Raw genomic sequence first — 15,926 nt, forward strand, 5'->3', positions numbered from 1 at the left:
TCTCGATGTAGAATATGCTAGACACAAAGTTTTATTTACAGCAGCCCTTTCTTAACCTGCTTTGCATGCAAGGATGTTTTATAGAAACAGTAACATTGAAGGAAAAAAACCTCTCAGCCACTGGCTATTGTAAAACCTGATTGAAACTACAGCTATTCAGGGGCGCCTGGGTGGCTCAGTCGGTTGAGCGTCTGACTTCAACTCAGGTCGTGATCTCACGGTTCGTGGGTTCGAGCCCCGCGTCGGGCTCCGTGCTGACAGCTCGGAGCCTGGAGCCTGCTTTGGATTCTGTGTCTCCCTCTCTCTCTGCCCCTCCCCTGCTCCCCCCTCAAAAATAAGCAAATATTAAAAAAAAATTAAAAAAAAAAAGAAACTACAGCCATTCAAATGTGGATACTTTTGCACACACTAAACTATCTTTAAAAAATGCAAACACCATATTTCTTTCCCATGGCCTGTCCTTCTAAATAATATATTTTTTAACTTTCCCAATTAGGCCTATTCTCTCCTAGCCTGTTTTGCTTGTTATCTACCACCTATGATTATATAAAAGGAGAAGGAAGGCAGGCAAAACTAACTATTCACTTGGGTAAAGAAGAGAGAAAAGGCATCAATGTGTGGTTTTCTAATTTCTAATGTTCACGCCACTTCTATATAAAAGATTCTAAGGGTGCCTGGGTGGCTCAGTTGTTTGAGGGTCTGACTTCAGCTCAGGTAACGATCTCATGGTTGGTGGGTTTGAGCCCTGCATGGGGATCTGTGCTGACAGCTCGGAGCCTGGAGCATGCTTCGGGTTCTGTGTCTCCCTCTCTCTCTGCCCCTCCCCCCCACCTTCAAAAAATAAAAAAAAACATTAAAAAAATGTTTTGAAGTTAGATTCTATGCATCTAGTGACTAGAATGGATAATTAAGGGCTCTAGGAACTTGGAAAGAGGAAAGAATACTGGGTTTGGAGTTGTCTGGAAGATTTTCATGGAGGATTATGACCTGATCTGGTCTTTAAAGATGGGTAGGCCTTTTGTAATGGAGAGCAGGAGGGAAGTGTTTTGAAGGTGTTCTACAGAAGGGCTAACAAGAGCAAAGGCATAGGCTGTGCATGAGGATGTCTTATCAAGAGGAGCATAAAGAATCTGTGGCAAATATGACTAAATCGGAAACAGACAGTGGAGGGCCTTGACTATACAGTAAGAAATTAAAAGCTAACCCTGTAGCAAATTTCCTTTAGAAGATTTTTGAGGAGAGCAACAAGATCAAATTAGATGCATAGACTAAACACATATATGTGTGTGTGTATGTATGTATGTATATGTTTTATATATATTAGCTAAAACTAAAAATTTGTCAATAATTATTTATACAAAACTTTTAACAAAACAAAACTAACATGCTCTCTGCCTTTCTCCCTCTATATATGGAAACAGGGAAGTATATGCATGTATGAGTATATATGTATATGTATATGTATGTGTGTATATACATATACGGTTTGTTTTTCCCATTACTTTCCCTGGAAACACTATTTTCTCCATGTCCTGTGCCTTAACTGCTCTGCTCCTCACAGATAAACACACACACATCCCTTTCTGAAGTACGATCCACCAGGGGAATGACCAAGAGAGCAAGCTAAACAGGGCTGGGGACTGAAAATCCTCACATGATTCTCCAGAGAAGAGCTCATTCACCATTCTTCCATTTCAAAGCATCAGCAGGTCCTGGAGCCCAATTCACCCTTCACATATCCAGAGAGTGAAACATGATTTGTGCCCTTTAAGATACCATGCAATGAATTACAGCAGGAGATGGAGGGAGAAATACTTAACACTTCTATAGTATTTATTGTTATTTTCCAGAAGAAAGCAAAACAAACGTTTACGAAAACAAAAATCTCTTTGAAACTTCTGTTGCTGGAAGCGTGACTGCATTTTTATCTCAGTCACGCAAACTGATTGGACATAGAGAATGGTGTCCCAGAATAGTAATTTTTTTTATCTCCTCCTCCCTTTTCAGCCCCTATTTTGCCTCTGCCTTTACAAAATTCTCCTATCAGATGTCAGCCCATTCCCGCTTCCACCACCTGGCTCCAGAAGTATGCTGCTCAAAGAGTCTCCGAGCTCTGATACAAGAGTCATTATCTCAGATCCTTGCTCTTCCAGATGATTCTGTTGCCACTTATGCCAGCTCTTTTGGCAGTTGCACCTGTGGATTAAAGTAGTTGAAGAAAAGGGAAAAAAAATTAATCTTGGAAATTCAAGAGTTTTACAGCAAAAATGACAAAAACTTACTATGTGTCTGAAAAGTTACAGAATGGATGAGAAATTGGGGCCAGAGAGCCACTCACATTATAATAAAACAACAGTAGCAACCACAATCACCATTCAGTGGGCATTTACTTGTACCAGGGACTGATCTAAGGGCTTGAAGCACATGGTGAAGCATATTATAAAAACAAAAGGGCAGATGTTGGAATCCGCCCGGTTCAAATCCTGATACTGGCACTCCTAGCTGTGTGGTGCTAAATAAAAATCAGTTTTCTCCACTGTAAAACGACAGTATGTGTCTAACAGACAAGGCTATTTTAAGGATGAAGTGATATAATACAAGCTAGTAGTCTAGATCAACACTTCAAAAGCAAGGCTATCATACAACAGCCTTGTAAGGAGGGAACAGGCTCAGAGAGGAGAAACAATTTGCCTCGCAGCTAGTAAGTGACAGAGCAGGATTTGAATCGAGATCTGCCTGATATCAGTACCCAAGCCTTAACCACAAAAAAATACCACCACAAAAGTATAAAGCATATATTCTTTTAAAAACTGGTCTTTCTGGGGCGCCTGGATGGCTCAGTCAGTTAGGCATCCGGCTTTGGCTCAGGTCATGATCTTGCGGTTCACAGGGTCAAGCCCTGCATCGGGCTCTGTGCTGACAGCTTACAGCCTGGAGCCTGGAGCCTGCTTCAGATTCTGTGTCTCCCTCTCTCTCTGCCCCTACGCCACTGGCACTCTGTCTCTGTCTCTCTCTCAAAAATAAATAACAGGGGCGCCTGGGTGGCGCAGTCGGTAAAGTGTCCGACTTCAGCCAGGTCACGATCTTGCGGTCCATGAGTTCGAGCCCCGCGTCAGGCTCTGGGCTGATGGCTCAGAGCCTGGAGCCTGTTTCCGATTCTGTCTCCCTCTCTCTCTGCCCCTCCCCCGTTCATGCTCTGTCTCTCTCTGTCCCAAAAAAAATAAATAAACGTTGAAAAAAAAAATAAAAATAAATAAATAGGGGCGCCTGGGTGGCGCAGTCGGTTAAGCGTCCGACTTCAGCCAGGTCATGATCTCGCGGTCCGTGAGTTCGAGCCCCGCGTCGGGCTCTGGGCTGATGGCTCAGAGCCTGGAGCCTGTTTCCGATACTGTGTCTCCCTCTCTCTCTGCCCCTCCCCCGTTCATGCTCTGTCTCTCTCTGTCCCAAAAATAAATAAACGTTGAAAAAAAAAATTAAAAAAAAAAATAAATAAATAACATTTAAAAAAATCTAATAAAAAATAATAAAGACTGGTCTTTCCTTCTTGAAATGCATTTCTAACTTGAAGCTCAATTAAATTTTAAAAATAAAACATCACTGGGAGAAGCCCTAAGGCAAAAAAAAAAAATACAAAAGAATAGGAAAAGGCTGACTGCTATTTTAGTTTTGCTTCATAGGAACAACTTAAATATAAGGCAAGTTGTTAAACACTTTCAAGTGGTGTTACATCTTAGGAGGGTTACTTACCTCGCATGCATGTACCTTCCAGAGGACACTCAGAGTTTGTACGATAATGACTAAGAATGTTCCTCCTCCTATTCCCCACGTCCACCTGCCAGCGTGATGAGCCATCTTGGCCATCTGCTATGGCCCCTCCTACAGGCAGTTCTCTGCCCATGACCTTTGGCTGGAAATTTCCCAACATCCTGACTCCTGGGGAGACTTCTGATGGGTTGCTGCTGCCTGCCCAGCCTTCAAACCAAGGGGTTCTCCATGTGCTTTGGCCCTCTCCCTCCTGGTGTCAGACTTTCAGGATGCGACAGCTGTGACAGCACTTTGGTAGGGCTCAACCATGGAGACACCGACAGTAAACACCAGTGAGCAGAAAATGCACTGCCCAGTATTTAAAGAGACTACAAAGTTGCAACAAATAACTAGAACAGTGTGTTCTTTGTATTGTTGAATGGAAAAAAATCACTTTACATAATGTTATTATTTACATAATGTTATATAATGTTATGCATGGGAGGGTTCCAAATTAATAAAAATGTTTTAAAAAGCAGAATGTGACACTGGCCCAACAGAGTAAACCCAGATACATATTGATATATTTAAAATATGACCACGTTGGCAATTCACTGTGAAAAAGAATGAGTCATTGGTTAGCTGTCATTGGTCAGCTCTTTGGAAAAGAAATAACAAAGGAGGCTTTTTGCTCTCTATTTACTTCTAAAATTTAACCCTTTAACTCATCTGTAATATGGAATCTTTTTTTAAAACCAAAAACTACACGGGCACCTGGGTGGCTCAGTTGGTTAAGCGTCTGACTTTGACTCAGGGCATGATCTTGCCGTCTATGGGTTCAAGCCCTGCGTCAGCTCTGTGCTGACAGCTCAGAGCCTGGAGCCCACTTCAGAATCTGTGTCTCCCTCTCTCTTTGCCCACCCCCCCATCTCACGCGTGCACGTGCTCTCTCTCTCTCTCCCTCAAAAATAAACATTAGAAAATTAAAAAAAAATCAACTACAAATGCAGGAATAAAAGATGGGCAAGTATCATAGTAATCTCCAAAAGAAGCCATTTCTAAGCAGAACACAAAAGACAGAAACTGTAAAGGAAAAGATAGCTAGCCTCGCTGTTATAAATACCTAAAACTTACAAACACATGAGAATCAGCGTGCACTACTGTTAGGGGTCCTGTTCCCCCCCCCCCCCCCCTTTACTTGTTGGTTAAAACTAGTTTAAGAAAAGTATGTGTGGAGAGCATTACATAAGGCACACACATACATACACTCACAGAGACTGGGCCGGGAAGAGAAGATCCATCTCAGTAGGGGTTATTTAACTTGGCATACGGATGTGAATTCCTGCTCTCAGTCAACACCTCAGTGGGTATCCAGGACAGAGAAGAGGAAAGACTAGTTTGAGGAATTCACAGTCCCCTAGGAGACCTACACTGTACCCTTAAGAGGGCTGAACCTGAAGCAGAATGTGGGAGATTCAGTAAGAGAGGTGCAGATTAAGGATAATGGAAATAGAAAGTATTCACTACTGGTAACTTGTTTGGTTTCTTTTGTTGTAAGAAGTCGTATTTGAGTCAAGCCTGTTGGGATAGATTTCAACAGATAGAAATAGAATTAAAGGTCATTTGAGTAGAGGGTATAGAGGCAAGGAAGGAAGTTCCTTTAGGGGAACTGTTAAAAGATGTGGTTTGTCGTGGAGGTCACGGAGTTGTGACCATCAAAGTGTGGCATCCAAAAAAGTAGCATCGGCATCGCCAAGGAAGTTGACAGAAATGCAAATTCTCAGGCACCATCTAAAACCTATGGAATGGGGCATTCTAGAGGTGGGCTCAGCAATCCGTATTTAGCCTTCTAGGTGATTCTGATGCATGCTAAAATTTAAAATCACTATCACAGACTTCAGAAACGTTGTATACCATAGATTCTTTTCTACGCTAGGTATTAGGAAATGGCAGCTCTTAGACTAAGTAATTCCGTAAGCATATGCTCTTTCTAGGGGAGTTTGAGATGTGGCATAGCTTTTTCCTATAGAGAGATATCCTCTAAAGGAGCAAAACAATAAGGCAGGAAAAAAAGTTGTTGAAGATAATGCTGGGGCTTTAGACCTGAACTCGTGAGAGAAGGAAGAGAGCATGGAACACTGGGAACCAGAAACACAAGTAGATCTAAACTCAAGAGGTTGGCTTGGGGACAAATTGAACGAAGTAGTCAAGAAAACCCCAGTGATCTAAGGGGAAAGAGAAATCCAGGGAGTGTCCCAGATTATGTGACAATTGAAACAAAGGGAAAAGATAAAAATAGGAAGGAGAAAATTGTGAAAGGAGAGAATCCAGAAATCCTAAAGAGAAAGATCTTGTTAATGAGGCAAAGAAGAAATGGCTAGAAATAAAGATAAAGACTCAAGAATCTATAATGTTGCATCTTATAATCACAACAACTGCCAATGCATCATTGAGACTTTTGGCTAACCAAGGCTGCTTAGGATATTATTAAACTGAAGTCTTTCCGAAGGAGAAATTTAGCTGTGTTTTTAGGCAATTGAGTGGAAGCAATCCAGGAAAACATAGGTGAGCCCAAAGTGAAACTGAGTTAATGTTAAAACGCCTTTTCTGATTGGCACTGAAGCTTGTGTAAGATATAAATGCATTTAGCCTCGGTGAATTAAATTGTTGTCACAGATGGAATTTTATTTCAGGGAGAAGTACAAAGACCCATCTGGGATGGTAGGCAGTGAGTGGCCCACAAAATTTTCAAGATGAAAAAAAAAAATCATACATTTGCCAGGGAAGGATAAGCCTGTATAAGCCTAACATCTTTGTTCTGGGCTGGTATCACACTGACTAGTTATTAACTTATAGGGAAAGGAATTAGTGATTAATAAATTCACTTTGCTAGACAAGACAGAGAGTTTAAAAGCACAGCTAAAAACAAGAAGAGAAGAACCTAAAAAACTCTACTGGAGCCAACTAAGTCATGCAAATGAGTGGAACAGGCCAGGTATTAGGCGGTAGGGAATGGTGGAGACAGAAAGACTCAAGAGTCCATCATCTATCTCAAGGGAGAAGACAATCCCAGATCCACCTGGTTAGTACATGCAAATGCGAGCCCACTGTGGCCAGAGCTGATGCTTCCAGGGGTGCCAGATGTCTCGATGTTATTACGTGGTATTTTAAATCTTGTACAACAATACTCAAGCCAAACAATGTAGGCCTGGAGCCTTGGCTGACAATCTGTCAGTTCTCCATCCCTGGCCCACAGAATACATACATTCCTCTTAAGCTGAATTACATGGGTGGCTTCTTGGAGGAGGTAGCATTTAAGCCGAGCAAGTGTACAGGTTTTCTTTTATTCTTTGCTAGCAACTTCATTTCAAAGTTCCCAGGCCAGACCCAAGCATGGGGACAGAATAGGCATTGAAATGAAAAAATACAATTAAAAAATACAAACTGACTACTTGATGAGATCGCCTCTGGCAAATGCAAAAAGAGGATTTCCAAGTCTACGAGAGGAAAAGAGCTAGTCTTGTTTTTCCCTTTCAAGTTTCCTAAATAATAATACTAAATAATTTGTACATATGCTTTTGGACACTCAAGATTCCAGTGAGGAACACGGGGGAAAAAAATCACATTTCAAAATTATTCTTTCATCTTAACCTCCTATTCGAAAACCCAGGGGTTTGGAGGGCATCTCTATCTACCAGCGCAAGCATGGGGAGAAAAACCTAAAAACCTTTAGTTTAAGCTCTCCAAAATGAATGCTGTGATGTCTCCTTTGGCTGGCTGAAAAGATCCCTTTCTGCTCAGATTTTGTGATACCATCACCAGGGGCGTTTTCAGTGACATTTCCACAGTCCCCAGACCAGAAAGCGTCTTGCATGCCATGATGTTTTACGATAGCTGGTTGCACATACAAGCACAAACACACCATGGCCTTGAACCCTATTAGCGCTTCCATTAACTACACGGGCTGGCTGGGTTAGTAGAGCATGCGACTCTTGATCTCTGGGTCGAGAGTTCAAGCCCCACACTGGGTGGGGAGCCTAGTTTAAACAAAAGACTGTTTGGGCGTGCTTGGCTGGCTCAGTGGGGATAGCAAGCAACTCTTGATCTCGAGGTCATGGGCCCAAGCCCCACATTGGGTGTAGATTACCCAAATGAAAATAAATAGAGTAGCTTTTGAAGAATGTCAAAGTTGACAAAATGTGATGGGTATGTACCAGTTCTTTGCACTATTTTTGAACTTCCGCAAGCCTAAAATAATTTCAAAATGACAAGAATAGCTTTTAAGATCACGCTATGATTCATCATGAAAGCAGAGATTTATCGTGCATGTAGCAAAGCACAAAATTTGATCAGCGGGGAGCAAAGGGACATTAGTGGAGTGAAGGTTTGTCAGTGGAATGATGCATTTTCACATTTCTGCAGAGCATTTTCCAGGACTATGTGGATGACGTTGCGTGACATTCTGTATCTTAAATATATGCAAAGAGATACCTATTGCTGGCCAAACCAGGCAGCGGAAAGCAGGCGGAATTGCCAATCTGTTGGAACAGATAAAAGACATTTCAAAGCAGAGGCCAATGTGCAAGGGCATCATTCAAAAATCACGTCAGAGTTTACTTTGAAGCATGTTTCCTTCTCAGTGGACCGTAAAAACAAAACACAGCTTAAAACTGGTAACTTCCTAGAATTGATCAAAAGGGGAAAATGTAGTACTTAGCAGGGCATTGCACTTTTATAAGTATCCTTGGGAATTTATTTTATTGCCCTCTGTTCTGGAATCTGAACTCAGAGTTGGATTGGTTTCAGCTGACCAAAAGGCAGAGTGTCCTGACTATGGAAATTGCAAAACCAAGACCCTAAGCTCCATGAGGCCAAGAATGCACCTGTCTTATTCACCACAGTACTCCTGACCCCTCGGATGGTGCCTGACATGTAAAAAGTACTATGTAAATATGTGTAGCATTAATGAATAAGTGAATGGGTACAATGAAACAGACTCTAGGAAAAGCAGACTCGCTCACTACAACACTCCCTGGGAAGGCAGGGAATTGGGTCAGATGATCATCTGAACTTGCTTATCTCTTCCACTCTGAATCCACAGGCCACCTCTAATGTAGACTGTAAAAAGACTTCCCTTCATTCTTTTTAGACTGTTATTTTCTGATGGTACAGCCTCCCAGGCAGCTCCCAGATGCTTTACCAATGATTGGTTGCACAGTAACAGAGCTAGTTTCTCTCAAAACAACAGTCCAATCCACCCCCTACAGAGGTCTGGCTGCCGGGGAGAGGAGCAGGTGCAGCAAGTCGTGATGTAGTAGTACCCAAGGGCAGGCAAAGAACTCTTGCCTGACCTCATGGGACCTCTAGTGTTCTCACCCTGGCTTCTGCTCTAGGAAGAACCAGAATCCTACCACACAGAGGAAAGTCATCTTTGATTTGGAGGAATGGAATGTTGTCAATTCTGCATTACTAGCAGATGGGAATAAGGAACATACATATGTAGAACACATCTTGAAAAAATTGAGGCTCCCTATGATGAAATCATGTACAGACTATTCTGGCTGAATTACACACTAGGATTTAAAACTGGGGCACCTGGGTGGCTCAGTCGGTGAAGCGAACGACTTAAGTTCACGTCATGATCTCATGGTTTGTGAGTTCAAGCTCCATGTTGGGCTCTGCGCTGACAGCTCAGAGCCTGGAGTGCATTTCTGATTGTGTGTCTTCCTCTCTCTCTGCCCCTCCCCCACCCACACTCTGCCTCTTTCCTTCAAAAATAAACAAATGTTAAAAAAAAAGAAAAATTTTAAAATAATACAGTTAATTATCAGCTACCTGTGACCTTGGGACACACACCTTTCAGATTCCATAAATGCTATCATAGTAATGACCAAAAAAAATTATTTCCTCAACTTAACCTGCAAGGAATAAAATACTTTCATGTATCAGCAGCAGCAATAGTGAATCATTGTAAATATTAAAACTGAAATAGTAGTTAAAACTCCATTAATTCATGGAGACACTAACTTGAAGTTTGCCATTTGTCTGGCTGTCTAAAAAGTGAAGAATATATAAATGCAATTGTACGTAGTCTCTCTTCATCTACTAAAAAATACCAACTATCTTTAAACATTTTGGAAGCCCTCAGTTATTCACAAATAAGGGGCCTGATTTAGGCTTCGTTCTTACTTATTCCTGCAACAGGTTCCTCAAGATCTCTGAAGGTCCACTTTATGGCTGGGGCAAATAAAAGCTTGATCCTCAACTTGGAACTGAGTATCTGCATCAATTCTACCATTTTCTACCTGTATCTCCTATTCTTGGTATTTAACTTCTCTAAGCCTCAGTTTCTTTTTAATAACATGTGGAGACTAATAACACCTTATAGGGTTGCTAGCCCTATAAGATAATTCATATCATCAATCTGGCCCATAGTAAATACCTAATAAATGTTAGCTGTTAGTATTATTATTACTAAGGTGTACAGGTGTATGTATGCCCAAGAGGACAACTAGTAATTTAGGTCCCCTGGTAATGTTGATGGGCTTCTTCCAGTTAGTCACACTTACGAAAATATCCTCGCATTAAAACAAGCAGGGAGGGGCGCCTGGGTGGCTCAGTCGGTTAAGTGTTTGACTTTGGCTCAGGTCACGATCTCATGTTTCATGAGTTCGAGCCCCACATTGGGCTATGTGCTGGCAGCTCAGAGCCTGGAGCCTGCTTCGGATTCTGTGTCTCCCTCTCCCCCTGCCCCTCCCCTCCCCTACTCACACTCTGTCTCTCTCTCAAAAAATAAACATTAAAAACAAAAACAAAAACGAACAGGGAATAGAGGTGGGATACACTGGCTGGTGCTTGCTCCCCATTCCTCTTTCCCTCTACTTACGGGTTTAAGGTAGGCGACATTGCTGTGACGAATGTCATTCAAGAGCTGATCTCTGGGAGTGATTTCCACCAACGGGGGCGGCCTATTTCTCGGCACTGGCTTCAGTGTTCTGATGACGTCTTTGAGGTTGGTTTTCTCGGGGGGTTCTCTGGCCTCTGGCATCCGAGATTTGCGCTGGATTCTCTTCAGCTTCACCACCCGGAAGGAGTCAGGGTCCGTCCTGTACTTCGGAGGCTGTGATGGCTTCTTCATCATTTCGTTCGGCCGACTGAAGGGGACTGCCTGGGGGTTGGGAGGCTGAGGAGGAGGTTGGAGGAACTCCTGCATCCTGGCATCCGGCATGGGTCCTCCCAACTTCTCCCACATTCCGGGAGGTAGCCCCAACCCGTTCTCCAGCATGGCTATCAACTTCCTCTGCTCTTTCAGTTGCTGTTGTCTTTGTTCCTCTTGTCTTTTCTGCCTTTGTTTATCCTGATTCCTGGTGAGCAGGTTGGTTACCACCATTCTGGGGCCCGGGAGCTCAAAATGGTAGCCCATCTTCAGGAGGGTGGTGTTGGCCTTCAACAGTCTGGATATTTCCATTTCGGCATGGTGGCCCAGCATGTGCCTTTGATTGTGAAACCGAAGTTCAGTGAGCGTCTCGTTGAACTGGAGACACCTCATGATGGCCACAATTCCTTTACCTGTGATGAAGTTGGACTCGATGTTGAGAGTGGTGATGCTCCGATTTTCCCGCAACATGTTAGCCAAGGCAAACGCGATGTTCTCATCGGCGCCCACGTTTGCTAAACTGAAGGTTTTGACGTGTTTGTTTTTCTTCATTGCGTTGACAAAGTCCAGTAACATTTCCTTGGGGATGTTTTCAATGTTGTTCAAATTGAGCTCCTTCATATCGGGATCATTCTGTCTAACTCTCCGCAAGCTCCCATCCAGGTCCGTCTGGTTTCCTGAAGGCCTTGCACTTACCTTTAAAAAACTGGTGTCTAGTGCTAACTTCTTAGGATCTAATTTTGATACTTTCTTCTCGCTCTTTTCTTGGACCTCCGGCCTGTCTTTCTGTTCTTCGAATGCTTTCTTAGCTACTTGTGGGGAGCTGCTCTCGCCGTTTCTGATTTGCTCCTTTCCCTCACCTTCCTCTCCTCTTTGCGGCTTTTTATCTTCCCTGCCATCTCCATCCTCATCATCTTCATCCTCATCCTCCTCATCCTCCTCATCCTCCTCATCATCTTCATCATCTTCATCTCCTTCATCTTCTTCACCATCCTCCTCATCTGGTTCTTGGACATCGTCGCTGCCTTTCGATTCTCTTTTATTGGCTGTGATTTCATTGTTGAGCTTTTCTTTTAAATAGTGGGACACGTGTCTATTACCTGTGTCTCTTTCTTCATGCTGCTCTTGAGTGCCCACCTAAAAGAGAGTTTTAGGAGGGTTAGAACACAGGGCAGTGGAGAGATATGAAGCAGAGCAGTAGCTACTAGAAATAAGAAAAAGGTCTATTATGAAGTGGGGAAAAAAAACCAAAGGAACTGTATGTATAGCATTCCGTTTGTATGTGTATACGTATATAAACACATATACAACATATCAAGTTTATAAAATATTGGGGAAAAAAGTCTCTTGTAATGTTTACCAAATTAGTAGTTATCTCTTAGAAAGAGAGCTAACTGGGAAGGGAAGAGCACCTGGCTGGTTCATCAAGGGGGGGCGGGTACAGGACTCCTGACCTCAGAGTTGTGAGTTCGAGCCCCACATTGGATGTAGAGATTACTTAAACAATAAAATATTTTTTTAATGTTTTTATTTGTTTTTGAAAAAGAAAGAGCACTAGCAGGGGAGGGGCAGAGAGAGAGGGAGATACAGAATCTGAAGCAGGCTCCAGGCTCTGAGCTGTCTGCACAGAGCCTGATGTGGGGCTTGAACCCATGACCTGTGAGATCATGACCTCAGCTAATGTCGGACACCTAACCAGCTGAGCCACCCAGGTGCCCCAAACAATAAAATCTTAAAAAAAAAGAAAAAGAAAAAGATAACTGAGAAAGGGACACATGGGAGTCTCAGTTGGTTAAGCGTCCAACTTTGGCTCGGGTCATGATCTCGTGGTTTGTGAGTTCAAGCCCTGCGTCAAGCTCTGTGCTGACAGCTCAGAGCCTGGATCCTGCTCCGGACTCTGTCTCCCTTTCTCTCTGCCCCTCCCCAACTCACACTCTGTCTCTGTCTCTCTCAAAAATAAATAAACATTTAAAAAAATTAAAAAAAAGATAACTGGGGAAGGGAAGCATTTGGGGGATTTTTACTTTTTACATTCTATAATTCTCAAGTGTTTGAGTGGTTTCCTTTTTAAAACAAAGTATGCATACTCATTTTGTAAGCAAATATAACCTAAATAAAGATGAATTTTTATAGCCATACTACACACACAAACACACATTTTTTTCGGTTGTGTTTATCTCATCCCATATATTAAACTGAAACCTAATTTTGTTTTCAGATTCTGTACTGTTTTTTAAAATGGTATTCAATTCTGGAAGTGACCCAAAAATGATTTGCTGTGAAAACCTCGCAGGCTTATCTATCAATACATTGAACTCTTGGTTTTATATATAGCTGAATAGGCATTTTTGTACTCATAGTCCCGGGTTACAGAATAATTTACTTATTGCCTTCAACAAAATTTGCATTCCTTAAATTCTTGCTAACCTAATATAATGTGTACATCACGATACTTATCCTGAAAATGTAACATATTGTAGGGAAAATGAGAGCACCTTGGTATTTTGAAATATATCAAAGACCTAGACTTGGGTTTTTTGGTTTGTTTTTTTTTTTTTTCTTTTTTGGTCTCCTCACCTCTGTAACTGCCCTGGCTACTCCAAGGACAAGCTTGCTAGTCAGTTTCTTTTGAAACAAAGTATCTAGAGGCAGAGCCAGCTACAAAAGAGGGCAGGATTATTTAGATATTTAGCAACAATTGCTTAATGTAGAAAAGAAAATGGCAGCCTTTAATCAATAATGTTTATTAGATTCCTGCCCAACAATCAGGGTGCTTTCCTATACCACATGTGTAACTCGTTGGTGTCATTTCAAAAGCTCATGTAGCATTTTCAAGCAGTAACTTTCTTATGGCTTCTAACATTGTAGGTTGGAAGTCACAACTGACAACAGTTATCCTAAAACCACCTAAAGCCTTCACCACTGCATTTCTCATCTGTCCCAGGAGGGGGAGCCAATCATCAAGCTGTTTAAATTATACCAAGGGAACAAAGTGTTCAAAGTACTCAATTATTTTTCTTTTTCTGAAATTCACATTCATATAGAATTGTCTTCTAGTCCAGTTGTAAAATATCTGGAGATTATACCTGAAACTGGAATCTGATCAAGCAAGCAATTTATTTTCTTAAGTTTAGTACATGTTTAAACTCTCCTAACCATGAAGATAATTTATAACTTTCCTTAATTACAGCCTGCATAAGAGCAATGAGACAAGATATCTATATAAGCAGGCGTAACAAAAAGAGACTTTACCTGTGGGGATCTCTGTCTTCTTCTTTCTATGTCATTTGTAAGTGGAACATTTAAAAAAGTATGCTAATACACAATCATCTCATAGATTCAACCATAAATTCTAGTTTTCATATAAAAAACATATTTAAGAAAGAACCATCCTTAAAACAACTCTTTCATAGCTATCAGTCTCTAAACTTATTACTGATAGCCAATAAGCTGTGTTAATATTGAATTAGTTATTTAACTTGGTTAACTGTAAGTTGTGTGGTGGCTCTTCAGGGGGGTTTAAGACCTTGACCGTTGTACGTGAAATACTGCATATGGATGCATATGCAGAAGGAGGGGTACAGAGTTTTCATCAGCTTCTTAAAACAGCTTGTGAGCCAAAAAAAAAAAAAAGGAGTCAAGGACAAATGCTTCTGGGTTATGAGTTAATTCATTAAGTATCATGTCTGCAGAATACAGGCTTTCCTACACGGTGAACCCCATAGTAATTTTTTTAAAAAAAGAGACATTGACAAGCAATTACCACTTTTTCTTCCCAATTCTACCATGTAAGTGTTTCAGGAAGTTTCAATCTGGCATCTGATTAAACATTATGGATTTAACCTAGAAGAGGCAACACAACAAGAGAAAACCATGGAGTCTTGAGAAATGACAGTTGCAACACGGACACCTGTCGCTCAGGCCCAGGCAGCCGTTTCTCTGTTGTACACAAATCCCTGGTTACCTGGGATGGCACAAAGGTGACAGGGACACGTTCGTCTTCCAGCATGCGTCTCGATGCCTTTTGCCAATACATATAATCCATAAGAGATTTATGGTCAAAGTCTCCCGTGGGTGGCTTGTCGGTCTGATCCTTCTGAATCATTCCCACAGGAAGCCTGGGGTCAGGGGCCATGACTTCCATTTCCGACTGCAGTTTCTTTAGCTCTTCAGGGGACAAGTTGGCCAAGATTTCATCTTCATCAATCTCCTCATCAAACAGTTCCTCTTGATCTGAATTCCTGCTGTGTTCTGACATGATTGTTTTTCTCGATATTTCTCTGTGTTACTAGAGAAGGAGAAATAACCAAAGACTCTCAAAATCATCGACTCTCAAGGAGTTCCCCCAGTGAACAAGCAATCCAGGTTAACGCTGCTTTGAGAGATTTTTTTCCCCCCTGAGAATCCCAGCAGCGTGTGCTGAGCAGCTAGGGGTGACTGGAGCTAAGCTTATGCGTATCTATATTAAGCAGGGCTTGACTGGATAGGGTCAGTTTATGGAACTACTCTGCCGCTCTCATTTTGGCAACTTGAGTCAGCTGTGCAAATCCATCTGACATTTCAGTGCAGCTGCTTAGGTTTGCCAGTGAGTAACCGGTCTAGACAACCTCTACAGGAATCAAATTAGCGCTCTTCCCGTGTGCTCTTACACCGTCATACCCAAACGCACGCCAGCCCATAAACACATATCCCAACCCCACAGGGGGAGACCGCTTCTTTGTATTTAGAGGATGAAAGCAACTTACAGTATTTTGGAAGGAAGATCCAACGAGTGACTTGAGTTCTGTTGAAGTGAAAAGTTCACTTGAAGGTGGAACGGGAGCTCTCAGGGTTTCCCTCTTCGCTACAGTGTGACTCTGGATGCAACCCTGCACACAACAGAGAAGAGGTCTGGCTGTGTTACTCGTTCTCTGCGTAAGCTGAACCTTCGCAAGCTGTCCTTGTTTGCATCTAGATCCTGTGATCAAACAGATGGGGGCAACCAGCACTTGAATTTCCACCTCTAGGTGAGGAGTTTAATGTTTTA

At 42.1% G+C, this 15,926-nt stretch overlaps 1 protein-coding gene across 2 annotated transcripts; it reads right to left on the bottom strand.

The window, feature by feature from the left end:
- Positions 1-1,967: 1,967 nt before the first annotated feature.
- Positions 1,968-15,158, bottom strand: LMOD3 (leiomodin 3). 2 transcript variants are annotated; one of them, XM_047850728.1, is made up of 3 exons: positions 14,865-15,158; positions 10,631-12,037; positions 1,968-2,196 (listed from the first exon to the last, which is right to left on the bottom strand). In XM_047850728.1, the coding sequence occupies exons 1-3, from the start codon at positions 15,156-15,158 to the stop codon at positions 2,170-2,172; spliced, it is 1,728 nt and encodes a 575-aa protein (XP_047706684.1). In that variant the 3' UTR covers positions 1,968-2,169. The 2 variants fall into 2 exon arrangements, 1 of the variants encoding a protein (XP_047706684.1); XR_007150464.1 differs by lacking the exons at positions 10,631-12,037; positions 14,865-15,158 and adding an exon at positions 3,748-3,825.
- Between the last annotated feature and the right edge of the window lie 768 nt (positions 15,159-15,926).

The sequence above is a fragment of the Prionailurus viverrinus genome, chromosome A2 (genome assembly GCF_022837055.1).
Source record: "Prionailurus viverrinus isolate Anna chromosome A2, UM_Priviv_1.0, whole genome shotgun sequence".
NCBI classification, from domain to species: Eukaryota; Metazoa; Chordata; class Mammalia; order Carnivora; family Felidae; genus Prionailurus; species Prionailurus viverrinus.

Excerpts from the sequence above, each read along its gene's own strand:
- LMOD3 (XM_047850728.1), bottom strand. The coding sequence starts at position 15,158 with ATGTCAGAACACAGCAGGAATTCAGATCAAGAGGAACTGTTTGATGAG. Across the intron at positions 12,038-14,864 it reads TCACCTTTGTGCCATCCCAG|GTGGGCACTCAAGAGCAGCA; the intron begins GTAACCAGGGAT and ends ACTCTCTTTTAG. Across the intron at positions 2,197-10,630 it reads ATGTCGCCTACCTTAAACCC|GTGCAACTGCCAAAAGAGCT; the intron begins GTAAGTAGAGGG and ends TTTAATCCACAG.